The sequence below is a fragment of the Natator depressus genome, chromosome 16, assembly GCF_965152275.1.
Source record: "Natator depressus isolate rNatDep1 chromosome 16, rNatDep2.hap1, whole genome shotgun sequence".
Lineage (NCBI taxonomy): Eukaryota > Metazoa > Chordata > Testudines > Cheloniidae > Natator > Natator depressus.
This window is the reverse complement of record NC_134249.1, coordinates 3239562-3259787: the sequence shown is the minus strand read 5'-3', so window position 1 is coordinate 3259787 and position 20226 is coordinate 3239562. Positions and strand designations below refer to the sequence as shown.

Sequence of the window (20226 nt, the reverse complement as noted above, 5' to 3'; positions counted from 1 at the left end):
GAAGCTAGGGGCGGGGGCTCGGTGCACCCTGCGGCTGAGCGCGCGGCCTCCGGACAAGCCCCCGGGCGCGGATGCTCATGGAAGCCCGCGAAGGTCCGAGCGCGGCGGCGGCGGCGGCGGCGGGGGGCCGGGGCGCGGGGCAGCCCGGGGGCTGGCGGATCGGATCGGGCCCGGCTAAGGGGCCCCCTGGGCACCACGCTTCCCCGCCGTGCGGCTGCGCGGCCCCCCGCGCCCGGCCCAGCGACTTCCGTGCGGCTCCCGGGGTGCGCGAGGCGGGCGGCCGGCGAGCGCCCCGCTGCTGCCGCCGCCGCGGCTATCCGCCCCGGCGGCGCATCCAGGTGGAGCCCGGCGGCCGGAGCGGGAGCTTTGCTCGGTCCCTCGCAGCGGCGGAGCGTGGCGGGGGGGGCGGCGCTTGGAGTCTCTGTTGTTGAGCCCGCGGCCAGGGGGAGATGGGGCAGCTGCTGTGCTTATCCCGGAGAGGGGCTCTCGTCGGGCAGCGGATCCCCCCCTTCTCCTGAGCGCTCCCCCAGGCGAATCCCCCCGCAGCCACTTCCCTGGGCGTCTTTAGAGGGCAGGATACCCCGGGCAGCTCCTTTTAGGCAGCTTTTATTTGCATAACAATAGCAAGTCTGTGACGCTTCGCCGTATCCACGGGGGCGGGGAGGAAGGACGGTGATTGGATTTCACCCAACGGGGAAGGCGGGGGGTAGGGGATGGGACATTGATACATTGCAGAGGGCGGAGCTCCCCCCCCCCAGACCACGCTGGGGGGAGGGGCGGTGATCGATGGAATGTTGATACGTTTAATTTAAGAAAAAAACCCGCCCCCCGTGACTAGGACCCTGTGGGGAGCTGAGGGGGGGGAGGGCAGGCGTGGGGGTGTCTGCATTGCGCAGTGCTCTTCTCCACGCATTGCAGTGACCAGTTCGGAGCAGTCGGAGATGCTGTTTGGGGCAGAAATACAGCACTTGAAATTCCTAGTTTCTGTAGATTTTATTTTTGTGACAGGGGCATGTAAAGCGTGTTGAGCTCCAAAGGCCACCACGTGCAGAGGGCGACCCTATTTTCCCTTCCGATCTACAGGTCGTGCTTTCCTTCTCCTGCCCCTCATGCAAAGGATCCGTGGCCTATGGATTTGAAAATACTCAATACAGCTTGATCCGAAATAAATGTGGAAAGAATTCAAACCACGTAGGATTATTGCGCTCTCTAAAGGTAGGGGTCGCTAGTGGACAAAAATGGAAACCAGAGGGCTCTGAATTTCTGTGCTTCGCAAGGAAACAGCCTGCAAAGGGTGAAAGGGATAAGCAGCGTGACCCGGGGTCAGTTATTTACAGTGTGAAGAGGCAAAAACTCGGACTAGGACCCTCCGGCTTTTCTCCCTTTGTAAAACATCCAGGGGACTTGTAATATTTCTCCCCACCCACGCCCCGCACCTTGTGCTGCATAACTATGGAGCAGATTTGTAAGTGACACACAAGACCAATGATAAACAGGTCGGCAGTTTTTAACTTTCCAAAATGGGTAAGGGGCATTTATTTAGAAAATAAGGCAATCTCTTCTTTTCACCCCTCTGTTGATCACTGCAGGAAATGGGTTCCTTTTAACCACAGACTTTTACTTGTATTTTGTCTTTGGGGAGTTGCCATTTGTTGCTCTTGCCTGTCATAATCTCCAGATCAGCTCATGTTATAATTAATCTTCCGAAAAGGGAGGCTGCCTTGACTACCAGTCGGATTCAGATGGCGGACTTTAGTACAGCTAAGGAATTGCTGCCAATTTACTACGAATATATTATTTCCCAATCCTCCAAAACCAACAATCTGTGAAGGCTGAAGACTGGTCATTAAGGAGACGACAAGTAATGAAACCCCAGAAAAGCCAGGATAGGCTGTTGCACAAGATCCAGTAGAATCCTGTGATTACTCTGGTTTCTTTGGAGCACTCCCAAATCAGTGTGAGATCTCTGATCGTATTAATAAAAGCAAAAATGCTTTAAGAATATGGGTGCTGAAGAGATGCTGGGGGTGGAGAAACAGGAGATTTTGCAACTAGTTTGAGGACCTCACCAGGCTAGTAGAAATGTGAGAAAGCCATAGCCTCCTTCCTTGTGACAGTGCTAGCTAGCTACCAGGATGTTTAGTGCTTTAAAAAGCCTCCCTCCTTCTCTACAAATAAAAGGTATCACTTCTCCTTATATCATGTAATGGCAATTCTGAGATGTATCTTTGTCTCAGACATGGCTCAGGTTCTGCACTCGGTTAGGCGGCTGTGTGACTGAAGAAAGTGCCTGATCCTGGGAAGCGCCAAGCGCCCAAATTCCAGGGTCAAAATTTGGAAGCACACTGCGTTGAACTCTCTGTGTAACTGAGAGCAAAATCTAGCCCCATATTTTTAAATTAATGACTGCACCTTTTCTAATACATTTTTTCAGCAGCAAGTTCCAGCCGTCAGGTTTCCTCTTGGTTTTTTATAGTTTATGGCTTGTCCTGTGGTTGCTGGAAATTAAAAAGAAATAATTCTTGATAGTTTACAGAACAAGATACACATCCTTGCATTGTATGGCATGTTACAACTTGTGTCCCCTTTGAAACAGTCCTGCTGGCATTCAGATTTGTGAGGGGATTCTCTCAACTTCCAGTGTGGGGCTGCAGTCAGTGAAAGGGGAAGAAAATTTATGATTGCATAAATATCTGAGCAGACTGCAAGCATGACTCCTCCTGCAGACCCCTCCTCCAAATAACAGCATCGGTAAAGCCAAGACCTGGAGAAAAGATATATACATACAGACTATTGGCCATGCATCCGTCAGTGCTTTATAGCCAGGTGGATAACATGGACTAGCAGCCTGGGCTAATGCTAGTTAATATAATATTTAGCAAACAAAAACCTGAAGATCAGATAGCGTTTCTCAGCAACGTTACACTACAGACATAGCTAACAGCAAATGCAATGAGGGAAGTACAGGCCAGGCCTGCTTTGGAGCTGTATTTGGAGCTCAAGTGAAACAGTTGAGGGCATTTTAGATGGAGCTTTCAATGGCTGAAATGTTGCGAAAGAGGATTTTCATTAGGGCTCTCAATTAATCACGTGATTAACTCAAAAAAATTAATCAAAATTAAAAAAATTAATCACAGTTTTAATCGCACTGTTAAACAATAGAATACCAATTGAAATTTATTAATTATTTTGGATGTTTTTCTACATTTTCATATACATTGTATTCCGTGTTGTAACTGAAATCAAAGTGTATATTTTTATTACAAATATTTTCACTGTAAAAATGATAAACAAAAGAAATAATATTTTTCAATTCACCTCATACTAGTACTGTAGTGCAATCTCTTTGTCGTGAAAGTGCAATTTACAAATGTAGATTTTTTTTTTTGTTACATACCTGCACTCAAAAACAAAACAATCTCAAACTTCAGAGCCTGCAAGTAATAGAACCATAGAATATCAGGGTTGGAAGGGACCTCAGGAGTCATCTAGTCCAACCCCCTGCTCAAAGCAGGACCAATCCCCAACTAAATCATCACAGCCAGGGCTTTGTCAAGCCTGACCTTAAAAACTTCTAAGGAAGGAGATTCCACCACCTCCCTGGGTAACGCATTCCAGTGTTTCACCACCCTCCTAGTGAAAAAGTTTTTCCTAATATCCAACCGAAACCTCCCCCACTGCAACTTGAGACCATTACTCCTCGTTCTGTCATCTGCTACCACTGAGAACAGTCTAGATCCATCCTCTCTGGAACCCCCCTTTCAGGTAGTTGAAAGCAACTATTAAATCCCCCCTCATTCTTCTCTTCCGCAGACTAAACAATCCCAGTTCCCTCAGCCTCCCCTCAGAAGTCATGTGTTCCAGCCCCCTAATCATTTTTGTTGCCCTCCGCTGGACTCTTTCCAATTTTTCCACATCCTTCTTGTAGTGTGGGGCCTCCTTCGATGGCCATGAATTTTCAAAGATAATGGCCAATGGCTCTGCAATCAATCCGCCAACTCCTTTAGCACTCTCAGATGCAGCGCATCCGGCCCCATGGACTTGTGCTCGTCCAGCTTTTTTAAATAGTCCCAAACCACTTCTTTCTCCACAGAGGGCTGGTCACCTCCTCCCCATGCTGTGCTGCTCAGTGCAGAAGTCTGGGAGCTGACCTTGTTTGTGAAGACAGAGGCAAAAAAAGCATTGAGTACATTAGCTTTTTCCACATCCTCTGTCACTAGGTTGCCTCCCTCATTCAGTAAGGGGCCCACACTTTCCTTGACTTTCTTCTTGTTGAAGAAACCCTTCTTGTTACTCTTAACATCTCTTGCTAGCTGCAACTCCAAGTGTGATTTGGCCTTCCTGATTTCACTCCTGCATGCCTGAGCAATATTTTTATACTCTTCCCTGGTCATTTGTCCAATCTTCCACTTCTTGTAAGCTTCTTTTTTGTGTTTAAGATTAGCAAGGATTTCACTGTTAAGCCAAGCTGGTCGCCTGCCATATTTACTATTCTTTCTACACATCAGGATGGTTTGTAAAATACAGCCAGCTCTCCTGGACTCCTTTCCCCCTCATGTTATTCCCCCAGGGGATCCTGCCCATCAGTTCCCTGAGGGAGTCAAAGTCTGCTTTTCTGAAGTCCAGGGTCCATATTCTGCTGCTCTCCTTTCTTCCCTGTGTCAGGATCCTGAACTCGACCATCTCATGGTCACTGCCTCCCAGGTTCCCATCCACTTTAGCTTCCCCTACTAATTCTTCCCAGTTTGTGAGCAGCAGGTCAAGAAGAGCTCTGCCCCAGTTGGTTCCTCCGGCACTTGCGCCAGGAAATTGTCCCCTACACTTTCCAAAAACTTCCTGGATTGTCTGTGCACGGCTGTATTGCTCTCCCAGCAGATATCAGGGTGATTGAAGTCTCCCATGAGAACCAGGGCCTGCGATCTAGTAACTTCCGTTAGTTGCCGGAAGAAAGCCTCGTCCACTCAGTCCTACTTCTTGTTCAACCAATCACTAAGACTAACACGTTTGTTTACATTTACAGGAGATAATGCTGCCCTCTTCTTATTTCCAGTGTCACCAGAAAGTAAGAATGGGCATTTGCATGGCACTTCTGAAGCCAGCATTGCAAGGTATTTGCATGCCAGATATGCTATAGGCGCTGACTCCATGGGTCCTCCGGGGCTGGAGCACCCGCGGGGACAAATTGGTGGGTGCTCTGCACCCACCAGCAGCTCCCCGCCCTGCCCCCCCACCCCAGCTCACCTCCACCTCTGCTCCGCCTCCTCCCCTGAGCGCGCTGCGGCTCCACTTCTCCCCCTAGCTCCCAGCGCTCGGGGAAGAGGCGGGGCCGGGGCGGGGATTTGGGGAAGGGGGTCCAGTAGGTGAAGGGAGGGGGCGGAGTTGGGACAGGGACTTTGAGGAAAGGATTGGAATGGGGGTGGGGCAGGGGTGGGGGCGGGGCCAGGGGCGGGGGGGAGGTTGAGCACCCACCAGTGCTGGGAAAAGTTGACGCCTATGAGAGATGCTAGACATGTGTGTCCCTTCATGCTTCGGCCGCCATTCCAGAGGACAGGCTTCCCTGCTGATGACGCTCGTTAAAAAAATAATGCATTAATTAAATGTGTGACAATGAGTTAATTACATTAGTGACTGAACTCCTTGGAGGAGAATTTCATGTCCCCTGCTCTGTTTTACTCGCATTCTGCCATATATTTCATGTTATAGCAGTCTTGGATGATGACCCAGTCCACGTTGTTCATTTTAAGAACACTTTCACTGCAGATTTGACAAAACACAAAGAAGATACCCAATGTGAGATTTCTAAAGATAGCTATATTCAACCCAAGGTTTAAGAATCTGAAGTGCCTTCCAAAATCTGAGAGGGACGAGGTGTGGAGCATGCTTTCAGAAGTCTTAAAAGAGCAACACTCCGATGCGGAAACTACAGAACCTGAATCACCAAAAAAGAAAATCAACGTCTGCTGGTGGCATCTGACTCAGATAATGAAAATGAACATGCATCAGTCCGCACCGCTTTGGATTGTTATCGAGCAGAACCCGTCATTAGCAAGGACGCATGTCCCCTGGAATGGTGGTTGACGCAGGAAGGCACATATGAATCTTTAGCGCATCTGGCATGTAAATATCTTGCGACGCCGGCTACAACAGTGCCATGAGAACACTTGTTCTCACTTTCAGGTGCCATTGTGAACAAGAAGTGGGCAGCATTATCTCCTGCAAATGTAAACAAACTTGTTTGTCTGAACAATTGGCTGAACAAGAAGTAGGACTGAGTGGACTTGTAGGCTCTAAAATTTTACATTGTTTTATTTTTGAATGCAGTTTTTTGTACATAATTCTACATTTGTAAGTTCAAATTCATGATAAACAGATTGCACAACAGTACTTATATTAGGTGAATTGAAAAATACTATTTCTTTTGTTTTTTTACAGTGCAAATACTTGTAATAAAAATAAATATAAAGTGAGCACTGTACACTTTGTATTCTGTGTTGTAATTGAAATCAATATATTTGAAAATGTAGAAAACATCCAAAATATTTAAATAAATGGTATTCTATTATTGTTTAACAATGCGATTAATCCCGATTAATTTTTTTCATCGCTTGACAGCCCTAATTTTCATTGATGTAATGCAATATTTATAGGATTTTGCTTCCCTGGAAAAGGGAAGTATAATTAGGCAGACCAAAAAAGAATAGACAACATACACAAAAGCTAACAGCAGGTTTTTTTTTTAAGGTACATCAGAAGCAGGAAGTCTGGTACACAATCATACTGGATGATTCAGGTGTTAAAGGAGCACCCAAGAAACACTAGGCCATTCGTGGAGAAGCTAAATGAATTATTTGCATCTGTCTTCGCTGCAGAGGACATGAGAGAGATTCCCACACCTGAGCCATTCTTTTTTGGTGACAGATCTGAGGAACTGTCCCAGATAGAGGTGTCAAGAGAGGCGATTTTGGAAACAAATTGATAAATGAAACCGTAATGTCACCAGGACCAGCTGGTATTCACCCACGAGTTCTGAAAGAACTCAAATATGAAATTGCAGAATGGCTAACTGTGCTATGTAATCTATCATTTAAATAACCCTCTGCACCAGATGACTGGAGGGTAGCTAATGAAAGGCCCATTTTTTAAAAAGGCTCCAGAGGTGATCCCAGCAGTTAAAGGGCAGAAAGCCTGACTTCAGTACTGGGCAAATTGGTTGAAACCCTAGGAAAGAACAGAATTATCAGACACATAGATGAACACGATTTGTTGGGGAAGAGTCAACACATCTTTTATAAAGGGAAATCATGCCTCACCAATATATTAGAATTCTTTGATGGGGGCAGCAAGCATGTGGACACGGGTGATTCAATCGACGTAGTGTACCTGAACTTTCAGAGAGCCTTTGACAAGGTCCCTCACCAAAGGCTCTTAAGCAACGTAAGCAGTCATGGGATAAGAGGGAAGGTTCTTTCATGTATCATAACTGGTTAAAAGACAGGAAACAAAGGGTAGCAATAAATGGTCAGTTTTCAGAATGAAGAGAGGTAAATAGTGGTGTCCCCAGGGGTTTGTACTGGGCCCAGTCCTATTCAACATATTCATAAATGACGTGGAAAAAGGGGTAAACAGTGAGGTGGCAAACTTTGCAGATCATACAAAGCTACTCAAGATAGCTAAATCCCAGGCAGAATGCGAAGAGTAAAGAAGGATCTCACAAAACCGGGTGACTGGGCAAACAAAATGGCAGATGAAATTTAATGTTGATAAATGCAAAGTAATGCACATTGGAAACACAATCCTAACTATACATATACAATGATGGGGTCTAAATTAGCTGTTACCACTTAAGAAAGATCATGGAGTCATTGTGGATAGTTCTCTGAAAACATCCACTCAATGTGCAGCAGCAGTCAAAAAAGCAAACAGAATGTTGGGAATCATTAAGAAAGGGATAGATAATAAGACAGAAAATATCATATTGCCTCTATAGAAATCCGTGGTATGCCCACATCTTGAATACTGCGTGCAGATGTGGTCACCCCATCTCAAAAAAGACATATTGGAGTTGGAAAAGATTCAGAAAAGGGCAACAAAAATGATTAGGGGTATGGAATGGCTGCCATATGAAGAGAGATTAATAAGACTTGGACTTTTGTGTTTGGAAAAGAGACGAATAAGGGAGGATATGAGTGAGGTCTATAAAATCATGACTTGTGTGGAGAAAGTAAATAAGGAAGTGTTATTTACTCCTTCTCATAACACAAGAACTAGGGGTCACCAAATGAAATTAATAGACAGCAGGTTTAAAACAAACAAAAGGAAGTATTTTTTCACACAACGCACAGTCAACCTGTGGAACTCCTTGCCAGAGGATGTTGTGAAGGCCATGACTATAACAGTTCAAAAAAGAACTAGGTGAGTTCATGGAGGATAGGTCCATCAATGGCTATTAGCCAGGATGGGCAGGAATGGTGTCCCTAGCCTCTGTTTGCCAGAAGCTGGGAATGGGCAACAGGGGATGGATCACTTGGTGATGACCTGTTCTGTTCATTCCCTCTGAGGCATTTGGCATTGGCCACTGTCAGAAGACAGGATACTGGGTTAGCTGGATCTTTAGTCTGACCCAGTAGGGCTGTTCTTATGTTCTTCTTATGTACTAAAAATACCCATGACAAAATCTTAACCTTAATAATAAGACAGAAAATATCATAATGCCACTCTAAAAATCCATGGCACACCCACCCACAACTGTGTGCAGTTCCAGTCACCCCATCCCAAAAATATATATTAGAATTGGGGAAAAGTACAGAGAAGGGCAACAAAAATTATGAGGGATACAGAACAACTTCTGTACAAGGAGAGATTAAAAAGACTGGGAGTGTTCATCTAAGAAATGACTAACGGGATATGAGAGAGGTCTGTAAAAACATGACTAATGTGGAGAAAGTGAATAAGGAATAGGAAGTTACTCACCTTGTGCAGTAACGATGGTTCTTCGAGATTTGTGTCCTGTTGGTGCTGTAGTGTAGGTGTGTCTGTGTCCTTGCACTGCTGATTGGACAACTTTGGTAGCAGTGTCCATTTGGCCCACAAATGCGCCATCTCTCCTCGTGCTGTGCCATGAGGTTAGCAAGCATGCGGGCGCTAACCATCCTCGGGTCCTTCTCTACCCAGAGTCATAGTGAGAACTCTGAAGTAGAGGAGAGGAGGGCAGGTCATGGAGCACCCACATTGTCAGGGACACACATCTTGAAGAGCCATCGTGACTGCACAAGGTGAGAAACGTCCTTTTTTTTGAGTACTCTCCCTATGGGAGTCCACTGTAGGTGACTCCAGAGCAGTGTCCCCCTTGGAAGGCTGGGACTTCAGAGTCGGGTCAGTCACAGATGACAGGACTGTGGAGCCAAAGATGGTATCGGAGGCAGAGTCCCCAGCGATCACATAATGTTCCGCAGAGGTGTGGGCTGACACCCACCTTGCCACTCTGCAGATCTCTGAGATGGGGACGTCCTTGAGGAAGGTGACAGATGAGGAGCTCGACCTCGTGGTCAGTGACCCCAGAAGCATCACATTATGAATTTGGTAGCTGCCTGATGCAATTCAAGACCCACTTGGAGAGTCTTTGAGCTGATATCGCTGAGCCCTTAGATCTTTCCACCATAGAGAGAAATAGTCTACAGGACTTCCTGAAGGCCCTTGTCCTGTGGAGGTGGAATACAAGGGCTCTCCTAACATGTAAGGTGTGTAGTATGGCCTCCCTATTGTCTCGGTGAGAATCATAGAATCATAGAATATCAGGGTTGGAAGGGACCTCAGGAGGTCATCTAGTCCAACCCCCTGCTCAAAGCAGGACCAATCCCCAATTAAATCATCCCAGCCAGGGCTTTGTCAAGCCTGACCTTAAAAACATCTAAGGAAGGAGATTCCACCACCTTCCCAGGTAACGCATTCCAGTGATTCACCACCCTCCTAGTGAAAAAGTTTTTCCTAATATCCAACCTAAATCTCCCCCACTGCAACTTAAGACCATTACTCCTTGTCCTGTCATCTGCTACCACTGAGAACAGTCTAGATCCATCCTCTTTGGAACCCCGTTTCAGGTAGTTGAAAGCAGCTATCAAATCCCCCCTCATTCTTCTCTTCCGTAGACTAAACATCCCCAGTTCCCTCAGCCTCTCCTCATAACTCATGTGTTCCAGGTGTGAGGCGTGGGGTAGAAGGCAAGAAGGTAAATAGGTTGATTGATGTGAAACAAGGAGATCACTTTAGGGGTGAACCTGTGATGCAGCCTAAGTGTAACCCTGTCCGGGAAGAATACTGTATATGGGGGATGCGCCATCGGAGTTGCTATTTCCCCTATTCTTCTCGCTGCGGTAATTGCAAACAGAAAGACCGTTTTCACCAATAGGTGTGCTAGCAAAGAGGTGGCCATAGGTTCGAAGGGGGGCCTAGTCAGCCCTTTCAACACTACGATTAGGTCCCACGAGGGAGAAGGAAGTCGAGGTTGAGGGAATAGGTTTGTTATTCCCTCTTAGTGGTTGGGTGTGATAGAGCCGAGCACCTAAGTTCCCTCTAAGCTGCATGGTTGCACAGCAGGCTATAAAGGGCCACGGAGTCATGCAGTCACAGGGGCCTGGAGAGGTAGGGGTGGGCAGGGACTGGAGAGGGGAGCAAGCTGGGGCATGCAGGGCTGCCATGGGCCTCTCCCCCGGCCCCAGAGCTCCTGCCACTGGGGAGAGGGCTCAGGGGAGTCGTCTGGCCCCAGCCCCGGGGCAGCCTTCACCCCAGACTCCTTATCCCTGGCCTCACCTCAGAGTCCTCATGCCCAGCTAGAGCCCTCACCCCTGCACCCCAATCATCTGCCCCAGCCCTGAACCCCCTTCCACACTCTGAATCCCTTGGCCCCCACCCCCACCACACATCACCTCCATATTGGTGCATATAACAAAATTCTGCACATGGATGTAAAATATTAGAGGGAACATTGCTGAGTACCCTTCTAAGGTTTGGTGAAATGCTGTCATAGCTGCTAGGTGGACCCTGAGCGAGCACAGGAATAACCCCAATTTTCTAAGGGTCAGAACATATTCCAGAATATGTGGAAGAGTTGCTGACACCAGCGAGATCTGTTGGGACGTGCACCAAATCTAGAACCTGGGCCATTTCTGCAGGTAAGTGTGCCGTATGGCGGACTTCCTGCTGTGCAGTAGAACCTCTTGCACTTCCTCTGAGCATGAGCTGTCTAGGTGCTGGAACCACATAGCAGCCACGCCTTGAGGCGAAGGAGCCCCATGCTGTGATTTATGGTGCGCCCTTTGTCCTGAGAGAGAAGGTGCAGAGTGGCCAGAAGGGAGATCAGTGGGCACATCACAAGCTGCATCTGGCAAGGGTACCAGGTCTGTCTCGGACACATAGGAGCAATCAGAATTATGTGAGCTCCGTCCCTCTTTATCTTCAGCAGGACCTTCAGCAGAAGAGGAAACGGACGGAAGGCATAAAGACAGTCCTTGTCCCAGAGAGTGCTGTCCACTCCCCACCCTGGAACAGTATGATAGACACTTCTTGTTCTGGTAAGTGGTGAACAGGTTTGTGGATGGTGTTCCCCACCATGTGAATAAGTTGTGAAGTACTGACGAGTGCATCTCCCACTGGTGGTCATGCAGGAATGTGTGACCAAGTTTGTTCACTATCTTGTTGTGCATGCCCAGGAGGTAAGCCACGTACAAGGAGATGTTGTGAGAGATGCACAGCTCCAGTTTCATTGCCTCCATGCAAAGAGAGGGCAATCTGGCTCCTCCGTGGTGATTGAAATAGTATATGCAGGCTATGTTGTCAGTTAGGATCTTTATTTGTGACCCTGTTATCAGTGGAAGAAAATGGGCACAGGTGTTCCTGCCTGCTCTCAACGCGAGGCGATTGATATACAGGGATATCTCCATTTGCCTTGCGCTGGGAGGCATTCAAATGCGTGCCCCGTCCTAGGAGGGATGCATTGGTGGTAAGGAGCAACAAGGGTGGTGCCTGATATCTGCTGGGAGAGCAATACAGCGGTGCATAGACAATCCAGGAAGTTTTTGGAAAGCGTAGGGGACAATTTCCTGGCGCAAGTGCTAGGGGAGCCAACTAGGGGGGGGCGCTTTTCTTGACCTGCTGCTCACAAACCGGGTAGAATTAGTGGGGGAAGCAAAAGTGGATGGGAATCTGGGAGGCAGTGACCATGAGTTGGTTGAGTTCAGGATCCTGACGCAGGGAAGAAAGGTAAGCAGCAGGATACGGACCCTGGACTTCAGGAAAGCAGACTTCGACTCCCTCAGGGAACAGATGGCCAGGATCCCCTGGGGGACTAACATGAAGGGGAAGGGAGTCCAGGAGAGCTGGCTGTATTTCAAGGAATCCCTGTTGAGGTTACAGGGACAAACCATCCCGATGAGTCGAAAGAATAGTAAACATGGCAGGCGACCAGCTTGGCTTAATGGTGAAATCCTAGCGGATCTTAAACATAAAAAAGAAGCTTACAAGAAGTGGAAGGTTGGACATATGACCAGGGAAGAGTATAAAAATATTGCTCGGGCATGTAGGAAAGATATCAGGAGGGCCAAATCGCACCTGGAGCTGCAGCTAGCAAGAGATGTCAAGAGTAACAAAAAGGGTTTCTTCAGGTATGTTGGCAACAAGAAGAAAGCCAAGGAAAGTGTGGGCCCCTTACTGAATGAGGGAGGCAACCTAGTGACAGAGGATGTGGAAAAAGCTAATGTACTCAATGCTTTTTTTGCCTCTGTTTTCACTAACAAGGTCAGCTCCCAGACTGCTGCGCTGGGCATCACAAAATGGGGAAGAGATGGCCAGCCCTCTGTGGAGATAGAGGTGGTTAGGGACTATTTAGAAAAGCTGGACGTGCACAAGTCCATGGGGCCGGACGAGTTGCATCCGAGAGTGCTGAAGGAATTGGCGGCTGTGATTGCAGAGCCCTTGGCCATTATCTTTGAAAACTCGTGGTGAACGGGGGAAGTCCCGGATGACTGGAAAAAGGCTAATGTAGTGCCAATCTTTAAAAAAGGGAAGAAGGAGGATCCTGGGAACTACAGGCCAGTCAGCCTCACCTCAGTCCCTGGAAAAATCATGGAGCAGGTCCTCAAAGAATCAATCCTGAAGCACTTACATGAGAGGAAAGTGATCGGGAACAGTCAGCATGGATTCACCAAGGGAAGGTCATGCCTGACTAATCTAATCGCCTTTTATGATGAGATTACTGGTTCTGTGGATGAAGGGAAAGCAGTGGATGTATTGTTTCTTGACTTTAGCAAAGCTTTTGACACGGTCTCCCACAGTATTCTTGTCAGCAAGTTAAGGAAGTATGGGCTGGATGAATGCACTATAAGGTGGGTAGAAAGCTGGCTAGATTGTCGGGCTCAACGGGTAGTGATCAATGGCTCCATGTCTAGTTGGCAGCCGGTGTCAAGTGGAGTGCCCCAGGGGTCGGTCCTGGGGCCGGTTTTGTTCAATATCTTCATAAATGATCTGGAGGATGGTGTGGATTGCACTCTCAGCAAATTTGTGGATGATACTAAACTGGGAGGAGTGGTAGATACGCTGGAGGGGAGGGATAGGATACAGAAGGACCTAGACAAATTGGAGGATTGGGCCAAAAGAAATCTGATGAGGTTCAATAAGGATAAGTGCAGGGTCCTACACTTAGGATGGAAGAATCCAATGCACCGCTACAGACTAGGGACCGAATGGCTAGGCAGCAGTTCTGCGGAAAAAGACCAAGGGGTGACAGTGGACGAGAAGCTGGATATGAGTCAGCAGTGTGCCCTTGTTGCCAAGAAGGCCAATGGCATTTTGGGATGTATAAGTAGGGGCATAGCGAGCAGATCGAGGGACGTGATCGTTCCCCTCTATTCGACACTGGTGAGGCCTCATCTGGAGTACTGTGTCCAGTTTTGGGCCCCACACTACAAGAAGGATGTGGATAAATTGGAGAGAGTCCAGCGAAGGGCAACAAAAATGATTAGGGGTCTAGAGCACATGACTTCTGAGGAGAGGCTGAGGGAGCTGGGATTGTTTAGTCTGCAGAAGAGAAGAATGAGGGGGGATTTGATAGCTGCTTTCAACTACCTGAAAGGGGGTTCCAAAGAGGATGGCTCTAGACTGTTCTCAATGGTAGCAGATGACAGAACGAGGAGTAATGGTCTCAAGTTGCAATGGGGGAGGTTTAGATTGGATATTAGGAAAAACTTTTTCACTAAGAGGGTGGTGAAACACTGGAATGTGTTACCTAGGGAGGTGGTAGAATCTCCTTCCTTAGAGGTTTTTAAGGTCAGGCTTGACAAAGCCCTGGCTGGGATGATTTAACTGGGAATTGGTTCTGCTTCGAGCAGGGGGTTGGACTAGATGACCTTCTGGGGTCCCTTCCAACCCTGATATTCTATGATTCTATGAAAAAAGGAGATCCCTTTGCCTACATTGGCTGTGTTCTTCCACCAGTCCAAGGAGTTCCTGATCCGGGTGGGCAGTGACAGGGGTTTGGCCAGACGGTCCCTGTTCAGTCTGTGAACGAAGCTGAACCACAGCTGTAGGCATTGCAGGTAAAGTCTGGCGTATGAAATCACCGCCGTGCCGGTTGCCATATGCCCCAGGAGCTAGAGGCAGATTGTAGCTGGCACTCAAGGGCTGCATTGAGCCCTTTCTATAAGTGATACCAGGGATAGAAACCTGTCCTGAGTTAGGAAGGCTTTGGCCTGTCGTACGTCTTAGGTCAGCCCCTATGAATTCCAGGTGTTGCACTGGTGTGAGGATTGACTTCTGGGAATTGGTCTGTAAGCCCAGCTCTGTGAACAAGCGTATCATGTCCTCAGTGGCTCGACAAGCCTCCAGAAGTGACTGGGCTCTGAGGAGATAATCGTCCAGGTAAGGGTAGATCATTATCCCATGGGATTTTAGATGGGTGACTACCACTGAGAGAACTTTGGAAAATACTTTCGGGGATGATGAAAGTCCGAAGGGGAGGACCCTGTATTGGGAATGGTCGTTTCCCAGAGTGAACCTGAGGAAACATCTGTGACCCAGTAGTATTGAAATATGAAAGTAGGTGTCTTGTGGGTCAAGGGCCGAAAACCTGTCTCCCTGTTCCAGTGACAGAATGATTGTCAATAATCTGACCATCGTGAACTTCTGAGCTTTGATGAACTTGTTGAGAACTCTGAGGTCCAGGATGGGTCTCTAACATCCCTTCTTTTTGTGTATTAGGAAATAGCGAGAGTAGAACCCTTTGCCTTGTAGATGTTGAGGTATTGGTTCTATGGCTCCTAACTGCAGGAGGCGATCTGTCTCCTGCATAGTAGACTGTCGTGAGAAGGGTCCCTGAAGAAGGACGGGGAAGGGTGTTGTGGAGGGGTAGGAAGGTGAAGTGGATAGAATATCCTGATCTGATGATGTCTAGGACGCATCTGTCCAAGGTTAGGCACTCCCAGGCACTGCAGAACGCTGCCAAATGGTGGCTAAATGGGTGCATGGTCACAGATAGTAGTGGGGAGTGGTTTCGCGGTGCCTCGACCTGCCTGTCAAAAGTGGTGTTTAGGGGCAGGTGGTTGGGTTGAGGTCTGGGAGCCCAAAGACATTCGCTTTGAGAACTTTCCCTTTTTCCCTGGGGCTCATGGTTCCATTGTGACAGGAATTGGGATGAATAAGGCCTCTGCTGGTATTGAGGGCTAAAACATCTCTTTTGTCCTGGTGTGTAGATTCCCAGTGACCCGAGAGTGGCCCTGGGATCCTTCAAGGAGTGGAGAGAGGCATCGGTCTTCTCAGCGAAGAGCTTCACCCCTCCAAAGGGGGGGATCCTCCACCGTGGTCTGCACCTCCTTTGGGAATCCCGAGAGGTGGAGCCATGATGCCCGTCTCATCACCACTGCCATGGAGTGTCGAGGGCCGATTGCAACGATGTGTTTGCAATCGGTTGCCCCTCCTGGAGGATGGCCTTGAAGGAATACCGGGAGCGCTCCGGCAGCTTATCAAAGAAAGTTGTGTAATTTATTGTAATTTGTGTCATACTTTGTCATGAGTGCCTGGTAGTTGGCATTCTGAAATTGCAAGGTGGCCAAGGAGTACGCCTTCCTACCAAAGAGAGCAAGGTGTTTCCACAATCTCTGTCATAGGGTGTTGTCGTAGAATGGTGCTGTCGGCCATGAAGTTCCCAACATCTACCACAATGGAATTGAGTGGTGGGTGGGTGAATGGGAATTCTGATTCCTTTGTGAGGACGTAATATTTTTTGTCCACCTGCTTTGTCCCCGCTCCGGTGTCAACACAAGAACAAAGTCTTTTCTTTCTTCTTTTTGTTAGTTTTGGGTTTTTTTCTATTTTTTTTAGGCACAGCCATATAAAAGCCAAAAGAAAGCTAAAGGTTTCTAAAAGCTAAAGATTAACAACTGAAAAGGAGAGTTAATGATCTGCTAACGGACAGCTAAGGCTCCATTTCCAGTCAGGGCAGTTGAGAAGCCGCTGAGGATAGCGTAGCAGGAAGAGAGACAGCGAACTGACACCGTTACTGAAGTTCTCCGATCAGCAGCGCAGGGACACAGACGTACCTACAGTGGAGCACCCATAGGGACACTACTCAAAGAAGAAGTTATTTACCCCTTCTCATAACACTCGGACCAGGGGTCAGCTAATGAAATTAACAGGCAGCAGGTTTAAAACAAACTAAAGGAAGTATATCTTCACGCAATCCGCAGTTAACCTGTGGAACTTGTCAGGGGATGTTGTGAAGGCCAAAATATAATAGGGTTCAAAAAAGAATTAAATAAGTTAATGGAGGATAGGTCCAGCAATGGCTATTAGCCAAGATGGTCAAAGACCCAACCCCATGCTCTGGGTTTCCCTAGCCTCTGACTGCCAGAAGCTTGGACTGGACGAGTGGGAATGAATCACTCAATGATTGCCTGTTCTCTTCACTCCCTCTGAAGCATCTGGCATTGGCCACTGTCGGAAGACAGGATACTGGGCTAGATGGACCACTGATCTGACCCAATCTGGCCACTTGTATGTCCTGAAGGTTCCAACAAAGGCATGTTTTCTCCTTGTTGCCTTTGTGGGCCTGGCCCTTCCTAATGTTATTGGCCGACAATCTAGAGGCTCCTACCTCTGCCTCCCTGTGGTTATGAGTATAATGCACTTAAGGCCAATGAGAGCTTTCCATGAAAACATCTGTCAGGGGAGCCAGGGAATTCTGGGAGCTTCACCTTGCCAAGTTTCTTTGGAATCATCCCATGGGGGAAGGGGGAGCTGACCCCATGGAGCAGGCAGTGGTTGTCGATATGCAAAAGATCCATGGGGAAATCCCGTGGGTCCCAGGGCATCTAGAGGTCTAGTGCCTCCATGTGGCAGCCCAGCCTAGCCCCCACCAGTATCCCAGTTGTGCTTGGGCAAACCATCCCCTTCAGTAAGGCTTGCACAGCACAGAATGGGAGAGAGAGTCTGTGGAAACCCCCTTGGGTTTACAGGTAGATGATGCCACAGAGCTTGGTTTATTCTAGCCTCATACCCACACTGGAAGAAAAGAACAGGTAATATATTTAAATAAATACAAATAGATAGGTGCCTTGACATACCCAGAATGTTTTGCAGAACAGCAGCTGAGTTCTCCCTGAATGTACCTGAAATAATTGACAAGTGACTAAATAACTTGGGATCCAACTTTGATAATGTGTATTTTGGCGCACTGAAAGCTGTGTTAAAATTACAAGCTATCACTTTAAGTTATAAGGGTTTCCTGGTTCTGCTGGTAGGCTAGGGGAGTCTGCAGGGAAGAAGCAAGTGATTACAGCTGCAAAGAGTTGGCCTCTAGAGTGGGGTGAGTTGTGTTTCTCTGCTTTGGGGTGCAACCTGCTTTGTTTCTCTCTGTTTTTGTTTCTTGTGTGTTAGAATTCTGGATTCTAAGAAATAAAGTCGTGTTATGTTGTAACTTCCAGAAAGAGTATTTTATGTTTTCATCTACTTTTTCCATGTGTGTGCAATGAACATAACACATATAAATTCATATTTCCCTGTCCCTGAGTTCCTTGGGAGCTCCGTCTAGATCTCTAACTGTAAAGGGCCCCTGGGGAGGGTAGTGGACCTTGAATCTGTCTGTGCTTGCAAGGGAACATAGTACATGGCACAGTGGTTGCTGACTTTCTGGCTCATTAGGGCTGACGGGAGGCAGATTCTAGTCCTGTGAGAGCATATAGTGGAGAGGGAAGTGCTCCCACGTGGGCAGGAACCTGGAAAACTGGGGTGTGCTTAGGACTTAGGTGTACTTGTCTACACTGAGCTTTTTGCTGCCCCCAGACCAGCTCTTTGGTTGGTAGCAACGGCTGCGGAGCTGGTTAGTGTAAAGAACAAGATTTTTTTTCACCACAGTGTTGATTTAATTTGCCATGAACATGGCTAGACACATGTGCATGGTCTATTCCAGAGCTCTTACCATTAATGGCAGTGCCATGGTGGTAGGTTCTAGGAACAATGCTTGGGGGCAGACACAGCCTTTTACTTACAGCACCTGGTGAACTAGGGACCATTTCCTGGCTGCACAGATGAGTGATCATTAATCAAGAGAGAAACCTGCATGAACTGTGGAATATTTCTGGGTGAATGATGTCCTTTATTGTATATGTGCCCTCTGCTTGGGCTCCAGGGACAGCAAGACTACATAACTGGGTGCTTTGGATTACCGTGCCCACTGTTTTGAACAAATGATAAAGGTTTACAGGCAAACAGCATGATCAGAAACCTAGGGTACTTGAGCCCAGTGGAATCTTGCCTACCCTTCAGGAATGTTAATTGCTGTTTAACTGTTCATGTACCAAAGTGTTCTGTGCCCATCTGAAAGCTGCAAGTGTGATTTATATTGTGTAGAGATGGTCTAAACTCACTTTAGAGGCTGCTTGTCTTCCCCAGTGAACATGGTGGCTGACCCAGACCACCATCCTGCCCAGAGCGGCCTCACTCAATACAATTCAGACACAATGTGCTTTATCTAGGATCAAATCTCTTTCAAAGCAAATGACTGAATTGCTGAAGACAAAAGTGCAGGAATTGCTGACTATAAATGTTTCTGGGAACAACATGCAAGAATGGAAACTGAATGTGGACGGAAAGCCTGGGGAAAATGTACCAAAATATTACACCATATTGGGTAACAAAACTATGTTTGAATAACGGGTGTTTCGGCATTTCATTCTGGGGCTTTATCTCTGATTTACAAAGGCTATCCCTATTCTTACCAGCTCATTCCAAAAACAAATGATCCCAAACTCCTCTAATTCCCAGCATCATTCACCTCTGACACCACCTTGTGTCTCTCCATATGGCCACTGGGAAAGCCAGTCTTGGTGGTGGATCTGGCAGTGTAATGTCTTCCATTTGGCCCAGGTCTGGAGCAAATGGTGAAACCTGGGTGGGAAATGTAAAGCTGGCCACCACATTAGAAATGTTGGGTGTGACATTTTCATGGCAATTATGTCCACTGAAAAAGGCAGCATAAAAATACACCCATCCAAATAAAGGATCACATGATCAAATCTTACTGGTAAAGACAGCTTAGTATCAGCATAGCGCTAAACTCCTCTATTCTGGCATCACCACGGAGACAGCACTGCTCATGCTAACGGCAGTGAGAATAGCCGAGCTGCCTGCAGGTTGCTTCCAGAGAATATTCTTCCTGCCTGGCATTGCTGGGCTGGGATTCTGTGATTAGGAGAGGTACAGTAAAAACCAAGTCAAACCCCAAATGAAATCTCCTGAACTAAATATACCGGGACCTAAACAGCAGACTGATGCTTGGAGCTACTATATCACCACTCCGAAGACAACAACCCACGTCAAACTGCCTTTCCCTTCCCCCAAGCCACCCGGAGTGCGCTCTTCCCACGGTGGAGTCAGTTGGAGTTAACTTTCTGTGACCCAGCTACCCAGAGTGGGCACATTTGCAGTATGGTTCTCTGTGCTCCAGATCCCGTGAGCTGGATTTCCACTAGGAAGGAAAGCCCTTTTCGTGCCAGAGGACTACTCAGCCCATGATATGGCTTGCACTCAGCGAAGGAGTTCCATGGCGTGGGAAGATAGCTGTCGGTCGGGTGCAATCCAAGAAATTGGTTTCCAGGACCATTCTACATCAACTGAGACACAGACGGCACCTCTCCAAGCTGTTCCGTACCCTGAGTTTTACTGGCCATCACTGATTTCATATGG

General features: G+C 47.6%; 1 protein-coding gene and 1 long non-coding RNA gene across 3 annotated transcripts in view; one reads left to right on the top strand and one right to left on the bottom strand.

The window, feature by feature from the left end:
- Positions 1 to 20226, bottom strand: part of EXD3 (exonuclease 3'-5' domain containing 3) — a 584821-nt gene that overhangs the window by 8462 nt on the left and 556133 nt on the right. The window contains exon 22 of one of the 2 annotated variants that reach the window (XM_074974170.1): positions 2416 to 2498. The exons of the other annotated variant lie outside the window; for it this stretch is intronic. Within the exon in view, the coding sequence (XP_074830271.1) occupies positions 2431 to 2498 (68 nt within the window). The 3' untranslated portion in view covers positions 2416 to 2430. Of the gene's footprint in view, positions 1 to 2415; positions 2499 to 20226 lie in introns of those variants that run through there. 2 annotated transcript variants of the gene reach the window in all.
- On the top strand, positions 996 to 17924 carry LOC142000091 (uncharacterized). Its single transcript, XR_012642156.1, has 4 exons — positions 996 to 1215; positions 11456 to 11567; positions 14776 to 14907; positions 15738 to 17924. It is a non-coding gene; the product is annotated as an uncharacterized LOC142000091 (long non-coding RNA).